General features: G+C 34.4%; 1 protein-coding gene across 1 annotated transcript in view; it reads right to left on the reverse strand.

Moving 5' to 3' along the window:
- Positions 1-1,565: 1,565 nt before the first annotated feature.
- The window catches only part of LOC131147867 (cellulose synthase-like protein B4), a 47,375-nt gene continuing 33,907 nt past the window's right edge, over positions 1,566-15,033 (reverse strand). The window contains exon 9 of the mRNA XM_058097494.1: positions 1,566-2,319. Within this exon, the coding sequence (XP_057953477.1) occupies positions 1,744-2,319 (576 nt within the window). The 3' untranslated portion in view covers positions 1,566-1,743. The remainder of the gene's footprint in view (positions 2,320-15,033) is intronic.

Here is a 15,033-nt window from a genome sequence, read left to right on the forward strand (position 1 = left end):
ATGTTTATAATATGATGCATGCTTAAATCGTTATTAAAAGGATGAGTGATTGCTAAATGAAGATTGATCTTCATCCTAAATTGAAAACTCTGAACATCGTACCCAACTCTTAAAATTTTATGATTAAATATGGATTGTTCTTTTGTTATGAACACAAAATAATGCTATGTACATATATATGTTCGGATATTGTATACTAGCTAGCTAATTTCTTGTAAAATTATTATTTTGTAGGGTTTACGACTCTCATAACACTACGACGATGTCAGACACTTCAATCAGGTCAAATGCGTGCAACTTTAGATTTTTCCTGTATTTCTTGTTCACAGAATATAATTAATTTATATATTTTAATTTGAATTTGTACTTGTATGTATTTTAATTTTGAATAATTTGTATTTTGAATTTTAATAATTTATGAATGTTTTAGTAATTCTGGATCAATTTTATGTATGTTAAAATGTAATAACAGGTTTTTATAAGAATCTTTTAAAAAAAAATTTTAATTTTTTTTTAAAACATCCGTGATGGTTTGCAAAACCGTTACTAATAATGGGATATGAAGTATTAGTGATGGTTTAGAAACCGTTACTAAATGACCAAAACCGTCACTACAGAATCAACCTTATGGGGGCCAAATATTAGGGACGGTTCTATAATCCTTACTAATAGTTAATTATTAGTAACGATTTTAATAATCATCACTACAAAGTGCACTATTAGTGACGGTTTCTTAACCGTCATGCTTACAGTTATATTAGTGACGATTATAAAATTTGTCACTAATACATGCACTTTAGTGACGAATTTGAGCCGACCATATGCATAATTTATAGTGACGATCGTAGGATATTAGTAACGTTTTTTTTTTCCGTCACTAATACTCCACTATTAGTGATGACTTGAATATTCCGTCACTAATAAGTATTAGTATCCGCAAATATGATGACAAATTTAGAACCGTCACTGATACTGAGATAACTGTCACTAATAGTATTAGTGACGGTTCAAAACTATCACTAATAACTTCATTTTTTATTATGAGTGAAATAAACAGAAAACACAATCACGCAGATTATAATTAAAGTAATAAAATAATGACACAAAAAATTACATGGACCGGCAATGCCTACATTCACGGGAGCAAACGACAGTGAATTTTTACTATCTTGTGTCCACAGACATAGAATTACATCATACAACATGTATATATAACTCTCCCAGAGGTTCTCCCCCTCCCCCGAAACCCAACCTATACAACTTTCCAATTCAAAATTTGAAAACCAACGCTGAGTAACCGAATAAAACTGTCAACGGTTTCAGACATACCGTCAACGATTTGAAACCGAGATCAAATAGTCGATAAAACATTGCATAACAGTCGACTGTTTCCTTCTCACCTTGACAAAATCGTCAACAGTTCCATGCAAATTGTCGACAGTTAGCTCCTGCAAACTAGCATCTATTGTTTTTTACCATATTTTCTTTTTTTACATGTATATATATACACACACACATACATGACCTATTTGTGTGTGTGTGTGTGTGTGTAATACAATAGAATATGAAAAAGGACAAGTCTTGGTTATTAACGCAAATGTGGAACTACATAAAGCTAAAATTGCAAAGGCAACACATTCAAACGGGCCCTTCCAATCTAAAATTCAACTACATAATTTTACTCTTCACACCATGCATCCACGACCTTATCAACCTCAAAATAAACTATGTCCTTCCGATAAACTAATTTAAATAGTTCGTCTCATGCACTGAGGCCCATTTGCAGAGCTGCAATAGTAGAAATGCCACAACTGTTGACTTCCAAATGGTGGACGAGGGAATCCCATGTCTTCCCCTTCCAAATAGGCCTTTCACGAAAGGCCAAAAGGTTATTACCACCAGCAGACTGCAAATAATCTCCCCAACCCCTGCCCCGTTTCCGTGATGGCTCGATGGCCGCTGGAACCCTAAAAATTCCATAACCAGTGCAGCGAAATGCACCAGCACAAGGGTGGTTCCCGGTGCAAAGACCAGGGACTCATCAAAGGTGAACTCGCTGGGATCAACATACTTGCCATCTTCGTCGAGAGTAGATCTGCCCTTCTGTGTAATTTCAAATGTTGTCTCTGAAACTCCTAGAAGCTTCAGTGTTATATTTAAAGCTCCAAATAACCATGCAGATACTGTGATTATTCTGAATGTCGTTTGGCCCTTCCACCATGCACGAATACTAAAGCCAGTTCTAAGGTACTCTGACAAAGTGGATAGGTTGTAGAGGGCAAAAATGGCTATCAGCATGAACATGGCTGGTTCATGAACCTGCACAAATGGACATAATTATGCACAAAAATACATTTCATTTCTTTTAGAAATAAGATAAAGTATTATTTAAAAATTTAGCTAGACCAATTCAATCATGCTTGATCTAGATAGACAATTTGATATATATATATATATATATATATGAAAGTGTAGATCATGTGAATTATTTTTTAGAGTAATGAATTTTTATATTTTAAAATTAGATGATAAATATTCTGTCAAGATTTAGGTCTAAGTAGGACTAGATAAAATTTTTTATCAAGATTTTTTATTTTAGATATTTAAAGATTTGAGTTAGAAAGTTATTAACTGATCATTTGTAATGAAAATTTTAGACATCCATTATCAATCTTTAAACTCTAACAAATACCTAATTATCATGATCTCTTATCATAGTCAATCAATACTTGAGAATACATATTCAAGAAAATATAATTGGAGTGAACAACTTCTTTGTATCTTTTTAAACTTTAGAAAAGATGCATCTATAATATCGTTTTATTGAGTGGCATACTAACTTTTTAAAGATAGTGTAAAAAGTAATAGAAAAAGAAGCATGTTTTTCATGAAAAATTTTCATTAATGATTGAAACCATAAGATCACTAATTTTTTTTTTTAGGAGAAAAAACATGCAATGGCAATCGTCCTTAATGAACTCTAAGAGAAACTATGAAAGTTCTAAGTAGCCACCATAGATCAATAATTTATCACTTAATAAACAATATGTTGCATAAATGAAACTAAAAGCTAGCAAATCATGACTTATATAATTAAGTATTAAACTATGTTTGCATAAGAATTTTATTCCAAAACTACAAAATTTTGCTCATAAATCACATTGTAAATTACTTCAGATATTTTGGTATTAATAATGATAGCTTGTCTACAAATTATAAATGAAATATACAACAAGTAAATTAATTTACTTTCAATCCAATTCTACAATCTATAATAATTAAATATTTCAAGCAAATATCAAGCAAATGAAACATTTTTTCTACAATGGACAAATAGAAAAATAAAATAAGGGGAAAATAGTGTAGCTTATAAAATAAAGGCCGGGAGCTAAAACCTCAAGTTATCCCAAAATCAAAATCTTCTTCTTCCTATTCTTCCTTTTGTCCTTTAATATTGTGGAAAAATTATGCACAAAAGAAATGAACACACTCATTTCGCTATTGAATTGGCTTCTTAGGAGGATATATGAGTTGCGACCCACCAAAACAAGGTGGGACATGAAGACTCTATGAACCTAATTCCTATTACAAATCATACAATTAAGCTTACTGTCCACATTAGAGTCTAAAGCTCAACTGTTCAATGTGAGCTGACGTGAATAGATTATATGTTAGGGTCTTAGAGTTCTATGACCCTAACACATGGTTTGGGTGTATAATTATTGTGTCGGAGGTATGGTTGGTTAACTTGGATGCAGTTGTTCTATTGTCACTAGGATGGTTTCGGTATGTATTGGCGACGTCATGGTTGGTCTGGATAGTTCTGATTGTGATGTTCTAGAACCTAAGATGTATGATCATTAGATCCCTTGTAGTTACTTGGATGTGACAGAGAATACTATAGAGAATGATTCTTGGGGGTACACCACGTGAGCATCCTACCTCCCGAAGTATATTTATGGGTACTAAATGAGCAACCATGAGGAGTGCTCAGGGGCTTGAGATTCCCAAGGTCTGTCTTGGGCTTTCATCTGGGATTGGGAGCCCTATGAATGATCCATTTGGGAACGAGATCGCGCAAGTACTCTCAATATGGAGGTTTAGATGTATGCATGTCTTTCTTATTCATCAACTATATAGTGGGGTGGCATCATGTGAGGCCCTGGTTGTGCTGAGGATATGAGAGTTACCCTTAGTACTAGTGGAACGTGAGTTATTTCCTTTACTATTCAAGTCGAATACATTAGTTATGACTTTACTTGGTTTAAAGGTTGTTGAGTCATGAGCTTTGACCACTAGGTTAGACACTTCAATGTTTGCTTGGAAAGGATGAGTACAGGTAGGCTCGACTTGCTGTAGTCTTGCCGCCACATAGGTGTCTCCCCTCGACACTTTTGAAGGATTTTGGCAAGAGTGATCTAGGCGAATATAATTCATTAAAAGCAACAAGGTCACAATTATCTTAGCATATTCAGATTGTAATACATTGTCCCCTATATTTTTCTTTAATTGTAAGCTTGCACCAATCAAAAACATGAAAACATGTTTCCCTCTATGATAAAGTGCACCATGACATACTCTAATGACACATGATTTTCTTTTGTATGTCAGCTGCTACTTACAACTTTGCCAAGATTAGGACAAAAGTCATCTGAAGAGTAATATACTCATTTTTAGGTCCATAAACAATTTGCGGTACTAATTGATTTGGACTGCACATCCCTTGCTATCATCATTCAATTCATGAAAAGTGGAAAAGAGAACTTCATAGTAAAATCTCAATGCTTATTTATGAAAATAGTTTCGGACATAGACTATAAATTCACTCTTAAATAAAAATATACCATAGAGATTAAAAAATGACCACAATCAAAAAATAGTTTCAACCAAGTAGTGAGAAAATAAATAAGTAAAAAATAATAACTCTTATAGTTACTTTCTTGGAAACTTCATCTCATTTCATTACTTTGAATCTATCCATGCGCAAGTAGATCTATGACAACAACTTTTCATATGCTCAAATATATATTGATCACTTACAATGTTGCATTTGCAAAAAAGTATAAAATGCCTGAATAAAAGGATTTTCGTAATCCAAAAATTTGTACAAGTTAGGTTTTTAAATTCCATTTATTTTTAAACCAATAATTAATTAATATTGAAATTATAAATAAAAAAAAAACCATAACAACAATAAATAACAGTAGTCCTCATCCTAAATTATGCATCTAAATTATCAAGGATGAAAATTATATCAACTAACCTTAGAATCAAATGAAAATGATGACACATATTATGGTTCATAAATTGAAATAACAACGCAATCAAAGAATTCAACTACAAGTACTTATAAATAAATTCAAGCCAAGTCATAAAAAAATTATATTGTTTTACTAGTGACTTTCAAAATAAATAATATTCTAAAATTTAGAGGAACTGTGACAATAATACAAGGGTATGTTGTTTAAAAGCCACTTGTATATACACAAATTTGTGAAAGGAAAATATTCAAATATTCTATGGTTTTTCCATATAGCCTAAGGTGATGATGCATGCTAGGTGTATACATAACTTATTTATATCTTAAAAATGTTGAATGCAACATCACAATCCACGCAGTCCAATTAATTAACAAAAACAAATCAAAACTACTATCTAAACCCATAATAATAATAATAATATTAATAATAATAATAATAATAATAATAATAATAATAATAATGTTAAAATATGTCATTGAACTTCTTAATTGTAAATATGTTAGGAAAAACCTTGATATTGAGGAGCAACATGCATATTAGTTAGAATAAATCTTTTAACTATTCCCTAAGACTCTGTTTAGAATTCGGAAAGCACTAAGGAAAGGAAAGGAAAGGAAAGGAAAATATCAAAGAATTCATATTTTTATATTTGGTTACTAAGGAAAAAAAATAAAAAAAAATAAAAACATACCAAATCTAGGAACAATATTTTGATTCTATACATCATTGATATTTGAATTTTTCATATTTTTAATCATATTAAAAAAAATTACATTTTCAATGGTATTTAATGTTGAAGGAAAATACAATTGAAGATGAATTTCCTCCTCCTTTTTCCTTTCCTTTTCCGTCCTCAAGTAAAATCCTCAATTCAAACACATCCTAAGATTGTTGAAAAAGTTGAATATGAACATAAGATGTGATAAATAAAATTGAGAAAATTTATTGGATGAGGTGTGCATAACAGTGTCGTTAGGGAAGATTTCGCTCCTCCAATATGATTAGGAAGGCTTGTTGACATCTATTTCCAAGATACAATAACCTTGTTCTATTAGCATACACTCACCATGTTGTGAATGAACTCGGAATTGCACAGCAGAAATTAAACGCAACAACTAATGAAGAAGAAATTTGGAACACACACGTTGTATATCTGAAAGAAAGAACAACAACGCAAAGATTTACATGGTTCGGTAATGCCTACATCCACGGGAGCAATTGGCAAAGTTTCACTATGTAAGTGTCAAAGAACATACAATACAATCACTCTTACAGTGATCTTCTTCACTCTGAATATACCCAAAATGGTACAGTTATAAACATTTCGGAGGTTTTCCTCCAAACACCCAACTAACTTAATGTTCACATTCAAATTTTAAAAATTGGCGCTAGGTTCCCGAGCTAAACCGTCGACTGTTTCAAACAGAATGTAAATTGTCTGAATTCTGGAGCCAAACCGTTGACTGTTTTCCAACTGCTTCTCAGCACATGTGATTTTCCATTGTCTTCTTCCTTGTTTATGCAATCCATCAAGTATATGAGTCACAAAAAAAAAAAAAAAATCTCTAGCTTGCCAAGTATATGCCACTTAGGAGAAATTGAAAACATAGCTCCTCGCTCCACCTTGACCTTGGAACGTTAGGTTGGATCCGTCTCCTTTCTAACACTTGGAGACATGAAGTAAATCCAAGTAATACTTGAACTTTTCAACAGTAACCGGTTTTTTTCTAAATGTCCGCTGCGTTTTCGGATGTGTGAACCTTATCTAGTACAAGTTCACTTGCAGTAATCAATTCCCGAACCCTGTGGAACCTTACATCAATATGCTTGGTTTTGGCATGGTACACTTGATTCTTCACCAAGTTGATAGCGCTTTGGCTATCACAACGTAGCACAAACCCACTTTGCTATATACCCAGTTCTTTGACCAAATCGGTAAGCCATAAGGCTTCATTTGTAGCTTCGACAACTGCTGTGTATTCAGATTCAGTTGTAGACAATGCCACCAAGGATTGTACCATGGACCTCCAACATATAGGTCTTCCCACAAGGATAAATACATGACTCGTTGTAGACCTTCTGTCATTCATATCCCCTGCATAATTAGCATCAACAAACCCCACAACTGATGAACTATCCTGTTGCTTGCCAAACATGACGCCATAACTAGAAGTACCCTGTAACTATCTAAAAATCCATTTGACGGTTTCCCAGTGCTGTCTACCCAGATTAAAGAGAAACTTACTCACCACACTCACTGCATGTGCCAAGTTTTGTCTTGTACACACCATGACATATATTAAACTCCCCACGACGCTAGCATAAGGAACCTTTGACATGTCTCTGATATTAGCATTCGTACTTGGGCATTCAATACTAGATAATTTAAAGTGACTCGCTAAAGGTGTACATACCGGTTTAGCATTAGTCATGCTGAATCTTTCCAACACCTTCTCCACATAACTGCCCTGAGATAACCACAACCTTCTTGCAGTTCTATCCCAGCAAATCTCTATCCCAAGTATCTTCTTGGCTGGACCAAGATCCTTCATGTCAAACTCTTTGTGCAACGGATCCTTTAACTGATTTACCTTAGTTAAATCCTTCGCAGCTATTAACATGTCATCAACATACAAGAATAAGAAAATATGAGAACCATTATCAAGCTTCTTCACATACACGCATCAATCATACTCACATATTCTATAGTCTATCTTGATCATATAAGAATCAAATCTTTTATACCATTGCCTTGGAGGCTGTTTCAACCCGTAAAGAGACTTCTTCAACTTGCAAACTAAGTGTTCTTGCCACACTAACATAAGGAACCTTTGACATGTCCCTGAGTTCATCATTCATACTTGGGTATTCAACACTAGACAATTTAAAGTGACTCGCGAGAGATGTATATACCGATTTAGCATGGCTTTCCAACATCTTCTCCACATAACCGCCCTGAGATAACCACAACCTTGCCGTAGTTCTATCCCAACGAATCTCTATCCCAACGAATCTCCATCCCAAGTATCTTCTTGGCTGGACCAAGATCCTTCATATGCTCAAATATATATTGATCATTTACAACATTGCATTTACAAAAAAGTATAAAATGCCTGAATAAAAGGATTTTCGTTAATCCAATAAGTTGTACAAGTTTGGTTTTTAAATCCCATTTATTTTTAATCCAATAATTAATAAATATTGAAATTGAAAAAAAAAAAAAAAACCCATAACAACAATATTTATTCACCCAACTAAGCCATTTATATCACTTCCTAGTTGTTAAGCACGTAATAAATAACAGTAGTCCTCATCCTAAATTATGTATCTAAATTATTAAGAATGAAAATTTGATCAACTAACCTTAGAATCAAATGAAAATGATTACACATATTATGGTTCACAAATTGAAATAAGAACGCAATCAAAGAATTCAACTACAAGTATTTATAAATAAATTCAAGCCAAGTCATAACAAAATTATATTGTTTTACTAGCAACTTTCAAAATGAATAATATTCTAAATTTTAGTGGAACTATGACTATATTGTTTAAAAGCCACTTGTATATACACAAATTTGTGAAAGGACAATATTCAAATATTCTATGGTTTTTCCATATAGCCTAAGGTGATGATGCATGTTAGGTGTATAAATAACTTATTTATATCTTTAAAATGTTGAATGCAACAACACAATCCACGCAGTCCAATTAATTAACAAAAACAAATCAAAACTACTATTTAAACCCAAAATAATAATAATAATAATAATAATAATAATAATAATAATAATAATAATAATAATAATGTTAAAATATGTCACCGAACTTCTTAATTGTAAATATATTAGGAAAAAACCTTGATATTGAGAAGAGCAACATGCATATTAGTTAGAATAAATCTTTTAACTATTCCCTAAGACTCTGCTTAGAATTTGGAAAGCACTAAGGAAAGGAAAGGAAAATATCAACGAATTCATATTTTTATATTTGGTTACTAAGGGAAACAAAAAAATAAAATAAAATAAATAAATACATACCAAATCTAGGAACAATATTTTGATTCTATACATCATTAATATTTGAATTTTTCATAGTTTTAATCATATTAAAAAAAATTACATTTTCAATGGTATTTAATGTTGAAGGAAAATACAATTGAAGACGAGTTTCCTTCTCCTTTTCTTTTCCTTTTTCCTTCCCCAAGTAAAATCCTTGATCCAAACACATCTTAATATTGTTGAAAAAATTGAATATGAACATAAGATGTGATAAATAAAATTAAGAAAATTTATTGGTTGAGGTGTGCATAACAGTGGCGTTAGGGAAGATTTCGCTCCTCCAATATGATGAGGAAGGCTTGTTGACATCTATTTCCAAGATACAATAACCTTTTTCTATTAGCGTATGCTCGCCATTTTGTGAATGAACTCGGAATTGCACAGCAGAAATTAAACGCAGCAACTAATGAAGCAGAAATATGGAACACACACACGTTGTATATCTGAAAGAAATAACAATAACCCAAAGATTTACGTGGTTCGGCAATGCCTACATCCACGGGAGCAATCGATAAAGTTTCACCATGTAAGTGTCAAAGAACATAAAATACAATCACTCTTACAATGATCTGTTTCACTCTGAATACACCCAAAATGGTACAGTTATAAACATTTCGGAGGTTTCCCTCCAAACACCCAACTAACTTAATGTTCACATTCAAATTTTAAAAATTTGCGCTAGGTTCTCGAGCCAAACCGTCAACTGATTGGGCCAAACCGTCAACTGTTTCAAACAGAATGTAAATTGTCTAAATTCTGGAGCCAAACCGTTGACTATTTTCCAGCTGCTTCTTAGCACATGTGATTTTCCACTATGTCTTCTTCCTTGTTTATGAAATCCATCAAGTATATGAGCCACAAAAAAAAAAAAAAAAACAATCTCTACCTTGTCAAGTATATGCCACTTAGGAGAAATTGAAAACATAGCTCCTTGCTCCACCTTGACCTTGGAACGTTAGGTTGGATCCGTCTCCTTTCTAGCACTTGGAGACATGAAGTAAGTCCAAGTAATACTTAAACCTTTCAATAGTAACCAGTTTTGTCAAAATGTCCGCTGCGTTTTCAGATGTGTGAACCTTATCCAGTACAAGTTCACCTGAAGTAATCAATTCCCAGACCCTGTGGAACCTTACATCAATATGCTTGGTTCTGGAGTGGTACACTTAATTCTTCACCAAGTTGATAGAGCTTTGGCTGTCACAACGTAGCACAAACCCACTTTACTATACCCCCAACTCTTTGACCAAATCGATAAGTCATAAGGCTTCATTTGCAGCTTTGACAACTGCCATGTATTCAGATTCAGTTGTAGACAATGCCACCAAGGATTGTACCATGGACCTCCAACATATAGGTCTTCCCACAAAGGTAAAGACATGACTCGTTGTAGACCTTCTGTCATCCATATCTCCTGCATAATTAGCATCAACAAACCCCACAACTAATGGACTATCCTGTTGCTTTCCAAACATAATGCCATAACTAGAAGTACCCCGTAACTATCTGAAAATCCATTTGATGGTTTCCCAGTGCTGTCTACTCGAATTAAAAAGAAACTTACTCACCACACTCACTACATGTGCCAAGTTTGGTCTTGTACACACCATGACATATATTAAACTCCCCACAACGCTAGCATAAGGGACCTTTGACATATCTCTGATATTATCATTCGTACTTGGGCATTTAGTACTAGACAATTTAAACTGACTTGCTAGAGGTGTACATGCCGGTTTAGCATCATCCATGCTGAATCTTTCCAACACCTTCTCCACATAACCACCTGAGATAACCACAACCTTCTTGCAGTTCTGTCCCAGCGAATCTCCATCCCAAGTATCTTCTTGGCTGGACCAAGATCCTTCATGTCAAAGTCTTTGTGCAATGAATCCTTCAACTGATTTACCTTAGTTAAATCTTTTGCAACTATTAACATGTCATCGACATACAACAATAAGAAAATAAAAGAACCATCATCAAGTTTCTTCACATACACGCATCATTCATACTCACATATTATGTAGTCTATCTTGATCATATAGGAATCAAATCTTTTGTACCATTGCCTTGGAGACTATTTCAACCTGTAAAGAGACTTCTTCAACTTGCAAACTAAGTGTTCTTGCCACGCTAGCATAAGGGACCTTTGACATGTCCCTGATATCATCATTCATACTTGGGTATTTAGCACTAGACAATTTAAAGTGACTCACTAGAGGTGTACATACCGATTTAGTATCAGCCATACTGAACCTTTCCAATACCGTCTCCATATAACTGCTCTGAGATAACCATAACCTTCCTGCAGTTCTGTCCCAAGGAATCTCCATCCCAAGTATCTTCTTGGCTGGACCAAGATTCTTCATGTCAAACTCTTTATGCAACAGATCCTTTAACGGATTTACATTAGTAAAATCTTTTGCAGCTATTAACATGTCATAGACATACAATAATAAGAAGATAAGAGAACCATCATCAAGCATATTCACATACACATAGAAATCATACTCACATATTCTGTAGCCTATCTTGATCATATAGGAATCAAATATTTTGTACCATTGCCTTGGAGACTGTTTCAACCCGTAAATAGACTTCTTCAACTTGCAAACTAAGTGCTTTTGCCCTAGTTCACTGAATCCCTCCAATTATACGACACAAATTTGTTCCTCAAAGTCACCATAGAGAAATGTCATCTTCACATCCATTTGTTCCAAATGCAGATCATAATGTGCTACTAACCCCAACACTACCCTGATGGAAGTGTGTCGAACCACAGGTGAAAAGATTTCATCACAATCTATTCCTTTTTTATCTGAGTACCCTATTGCCACTAACCGTACCTTGAATTTTTCTCCTTATTTTTTTGAAATTGCTTCTTTCTTCCTATATACCCATTTGCAACCTATCGCCCTCTTCCCATTTGGAAGCTCCACCAACTCTCAAGTTCGATTCTTATGCAACGATTGCATTTCCTCAATCATAGCACCCATCTACCTACTTTTCTCTTAGCCATGCACTACCTCTTGAAAAGTAGTTAGATCATTGCAACTAGTAATAAAAGCATAAGGTACAAACACTTCAAATCCATACATTAGCGGTGGTCTAATAGTGCATTTGGATCTCCATATAGAAATATTGTCAACTTGTTGGTTTCCAGAGCTAGAACTCCCTGCAACTAAAGGACCAAGATCATTATCATTGCCTTGAGCGTCTAACTCAACCTGCACAACGTGTTTGTTTCTACTCCAGTTTTCTGACTCCTGTTTCTCTTCATCAAATTCTTGAGCACGCTTCACCATAGCTTTCTCAACGAAAACTATATTCCTACTGATCACCACCTTGTTTTCCATTGGATCCCACAACTTGAACCATTTACACCCTTTTGATATCCCAAAAAGATACAGTGTCTAGACTTTGCATCATGCTTTGATCTATCCTCACTAGACACGTGAACATAGGCTGGACTACCGAATATCTTCAATCCGAAATAGTCTACTACATTTCCCGTTCATATCTCTTCTGTCACTTTCCCTTCTAGTAATGCCCTTGGTGATTGGTTTACCAAGAAATTAGTCATACTAACAGCCTTTGCCCAGAAGTTCTTTGGTAGCCCTGCATTAAGGCTGAGACACCAAGCTCTTTCAACTAGAGTTTGGTTAATCCTTTCAGCCACACCATTTTGTTGAGGTGTCCGGCAAACAGTGAAATGTCTCCTAATGCCCTACTGCTCACAAAACTCCATGAACCTAGCATCAGCATACTCGGTCCCATTGTCTGACCTGAGGCATTTGATTTTCCACCTTGTCTGGTTTTCCACTTCAACTTTCCACAACTTAAACCTCGCAAACGTATTGGACTTGTGCCGCATATACCTAGACTTTCTGTAAGTCATCGTCAACAAAACTCACAAAATAAACATGTACTCCTCATGATGCTACTCTAAAAGCCCCCCAAACATTAGCATGTATATAATCAAGAATACTTTTCGTATTGTGAATAACTGATTTGAATTGTGCCCTATTTTGTTTCTCAAGAACACAAAACTTACAAAAATTCAGCTTACATGTTTTCGTACCTTTCAAGAGTTTCCTGTTGTAAAGTTCTTTCATACCATGTTCACTCATATGTCCAAGTCGCATATGCCACAAAACAGTTTCATCAAATTCAAAATCTTTGGCTGCAGCTCCACCTACAATAGTAGTTCCCTACAGTGTATAAACAATTCTATCAAACTTTTGCCCTTTCATCGCCGTTAGATTACCTTTGCACACCTTCATAATCCCACTTTTGAACTAGCAATTGAATCCATTATAATCCAAAGAGCCAAGTGAAATGAGACTCTTCCGTAGGTCTGTTATGTGTCTTACATTACTCAAGGTTCTTACAGCACCAATGTCAATGATTTTACAAAATACATCATTGCCCATAAGAACTAAACCTGAATTTACCAACCTGTAAGTACTGAACCACACCTTATTTCGAGTCATATGGTAAGAACATGCTGAGTATGGGATCCATGAGTCCGTGAGGTGATCCAACCCCGACAAAACTGAAAGTACATCACAATCACTTCAAACTATATTTTCTTCTTGAACTACATTTGTTGATTTTGAAGTCCTTTCATGCTTTTCAACATTTCCTTTCTACCAATCCCGATACTCCAATTTAATGTGCCCCTTTTTACCAAACTTATAACACTAGATATCATTTTTCTTCTTGGATTGAGTTTGGGATTTTGACTCGATCTATTTCTGAATTTTCTCCTCCCACGATCATGGTTACATTTCACCACAAGTCCATCACCGTGTGAATTTTCATCGCAGAATGTCATGCTTTTATGAAACCCTAACACTTGTCACCTCTTCCAAGTTTAGGGTCTCTTTCCCCCATGTAAGAGTGGTAACTAGGTTTTCATATGTGTGAGTCACTGGTAAAGATTCAGTAGCATCAACGCCTTATTATCCTCTTCAAATTTCACATCAACCCATATTAAATCAAATATGATTTGATTAAATGCGTTGATGTGTTGGTTCAAGTTTGAACCATTCACCATCGTAAGCCAATAAAGACGCTGCTTAAGAAATAGTTTGTTAGTAAAAGATTTGGATATGTACTGACTTTCAAGCTTTTGCCAAACAGTTGGAAGAGAATCTTTCTCCATGACATGAGAGAGCACTTCGTTGGCCAAACACAATTGTATTGTAGCAACAACCTTTTCCTTTAATTCTTTCCAATTAGCCTCATCCATACCTCCTAGTTGAACACCATACAAGGCCTTCACCATCCCTTGCTATACAAGAAAATTTTTCACTTGATCTCCTCTGCCACAAACCAAAGTTTCTGGTTCCATCAAATTTTATAGCATCAAATTTCGTAAGATGAAGTGTCCGATGCCATAACAACAACACTTTGACACCAATTGTTGTGAATGAACTTAAAATTGCATAGCAGAAATTAAACGCAAATACTAATGAAAAACAAATATGGAACACACACACATGGTATATCTGAAAGCAAGAACAACAACACAAATATTTACATGGTTCGTCAATGCCTACATCTACAGGAGCAATCGGCAAACTTTTACTATGTAAGTGTCAAAGAACATACGTTACAATCACTATTACAATGATCTTTTTTACTCTGAATATACCAAGATTGGTATATTTATAAACGCTTCGGAGGTTTCCCTCCACACACCCAACCAA

Source organism: Malania oleifera, chromosome 2 (assembly GCF_029873635.1).
Source record: "Malania oleifera isolate guangnan ecotype guangnan chromosome 2, ASM2987363v1, whole genome shotgun sequence".
Lineage (NCBI taxonomy): Eukaryota > Viridiplantae > Streptophyta > Magnoliopsida > Santalales > Ximeniaceae > Malania > Malania oleifera.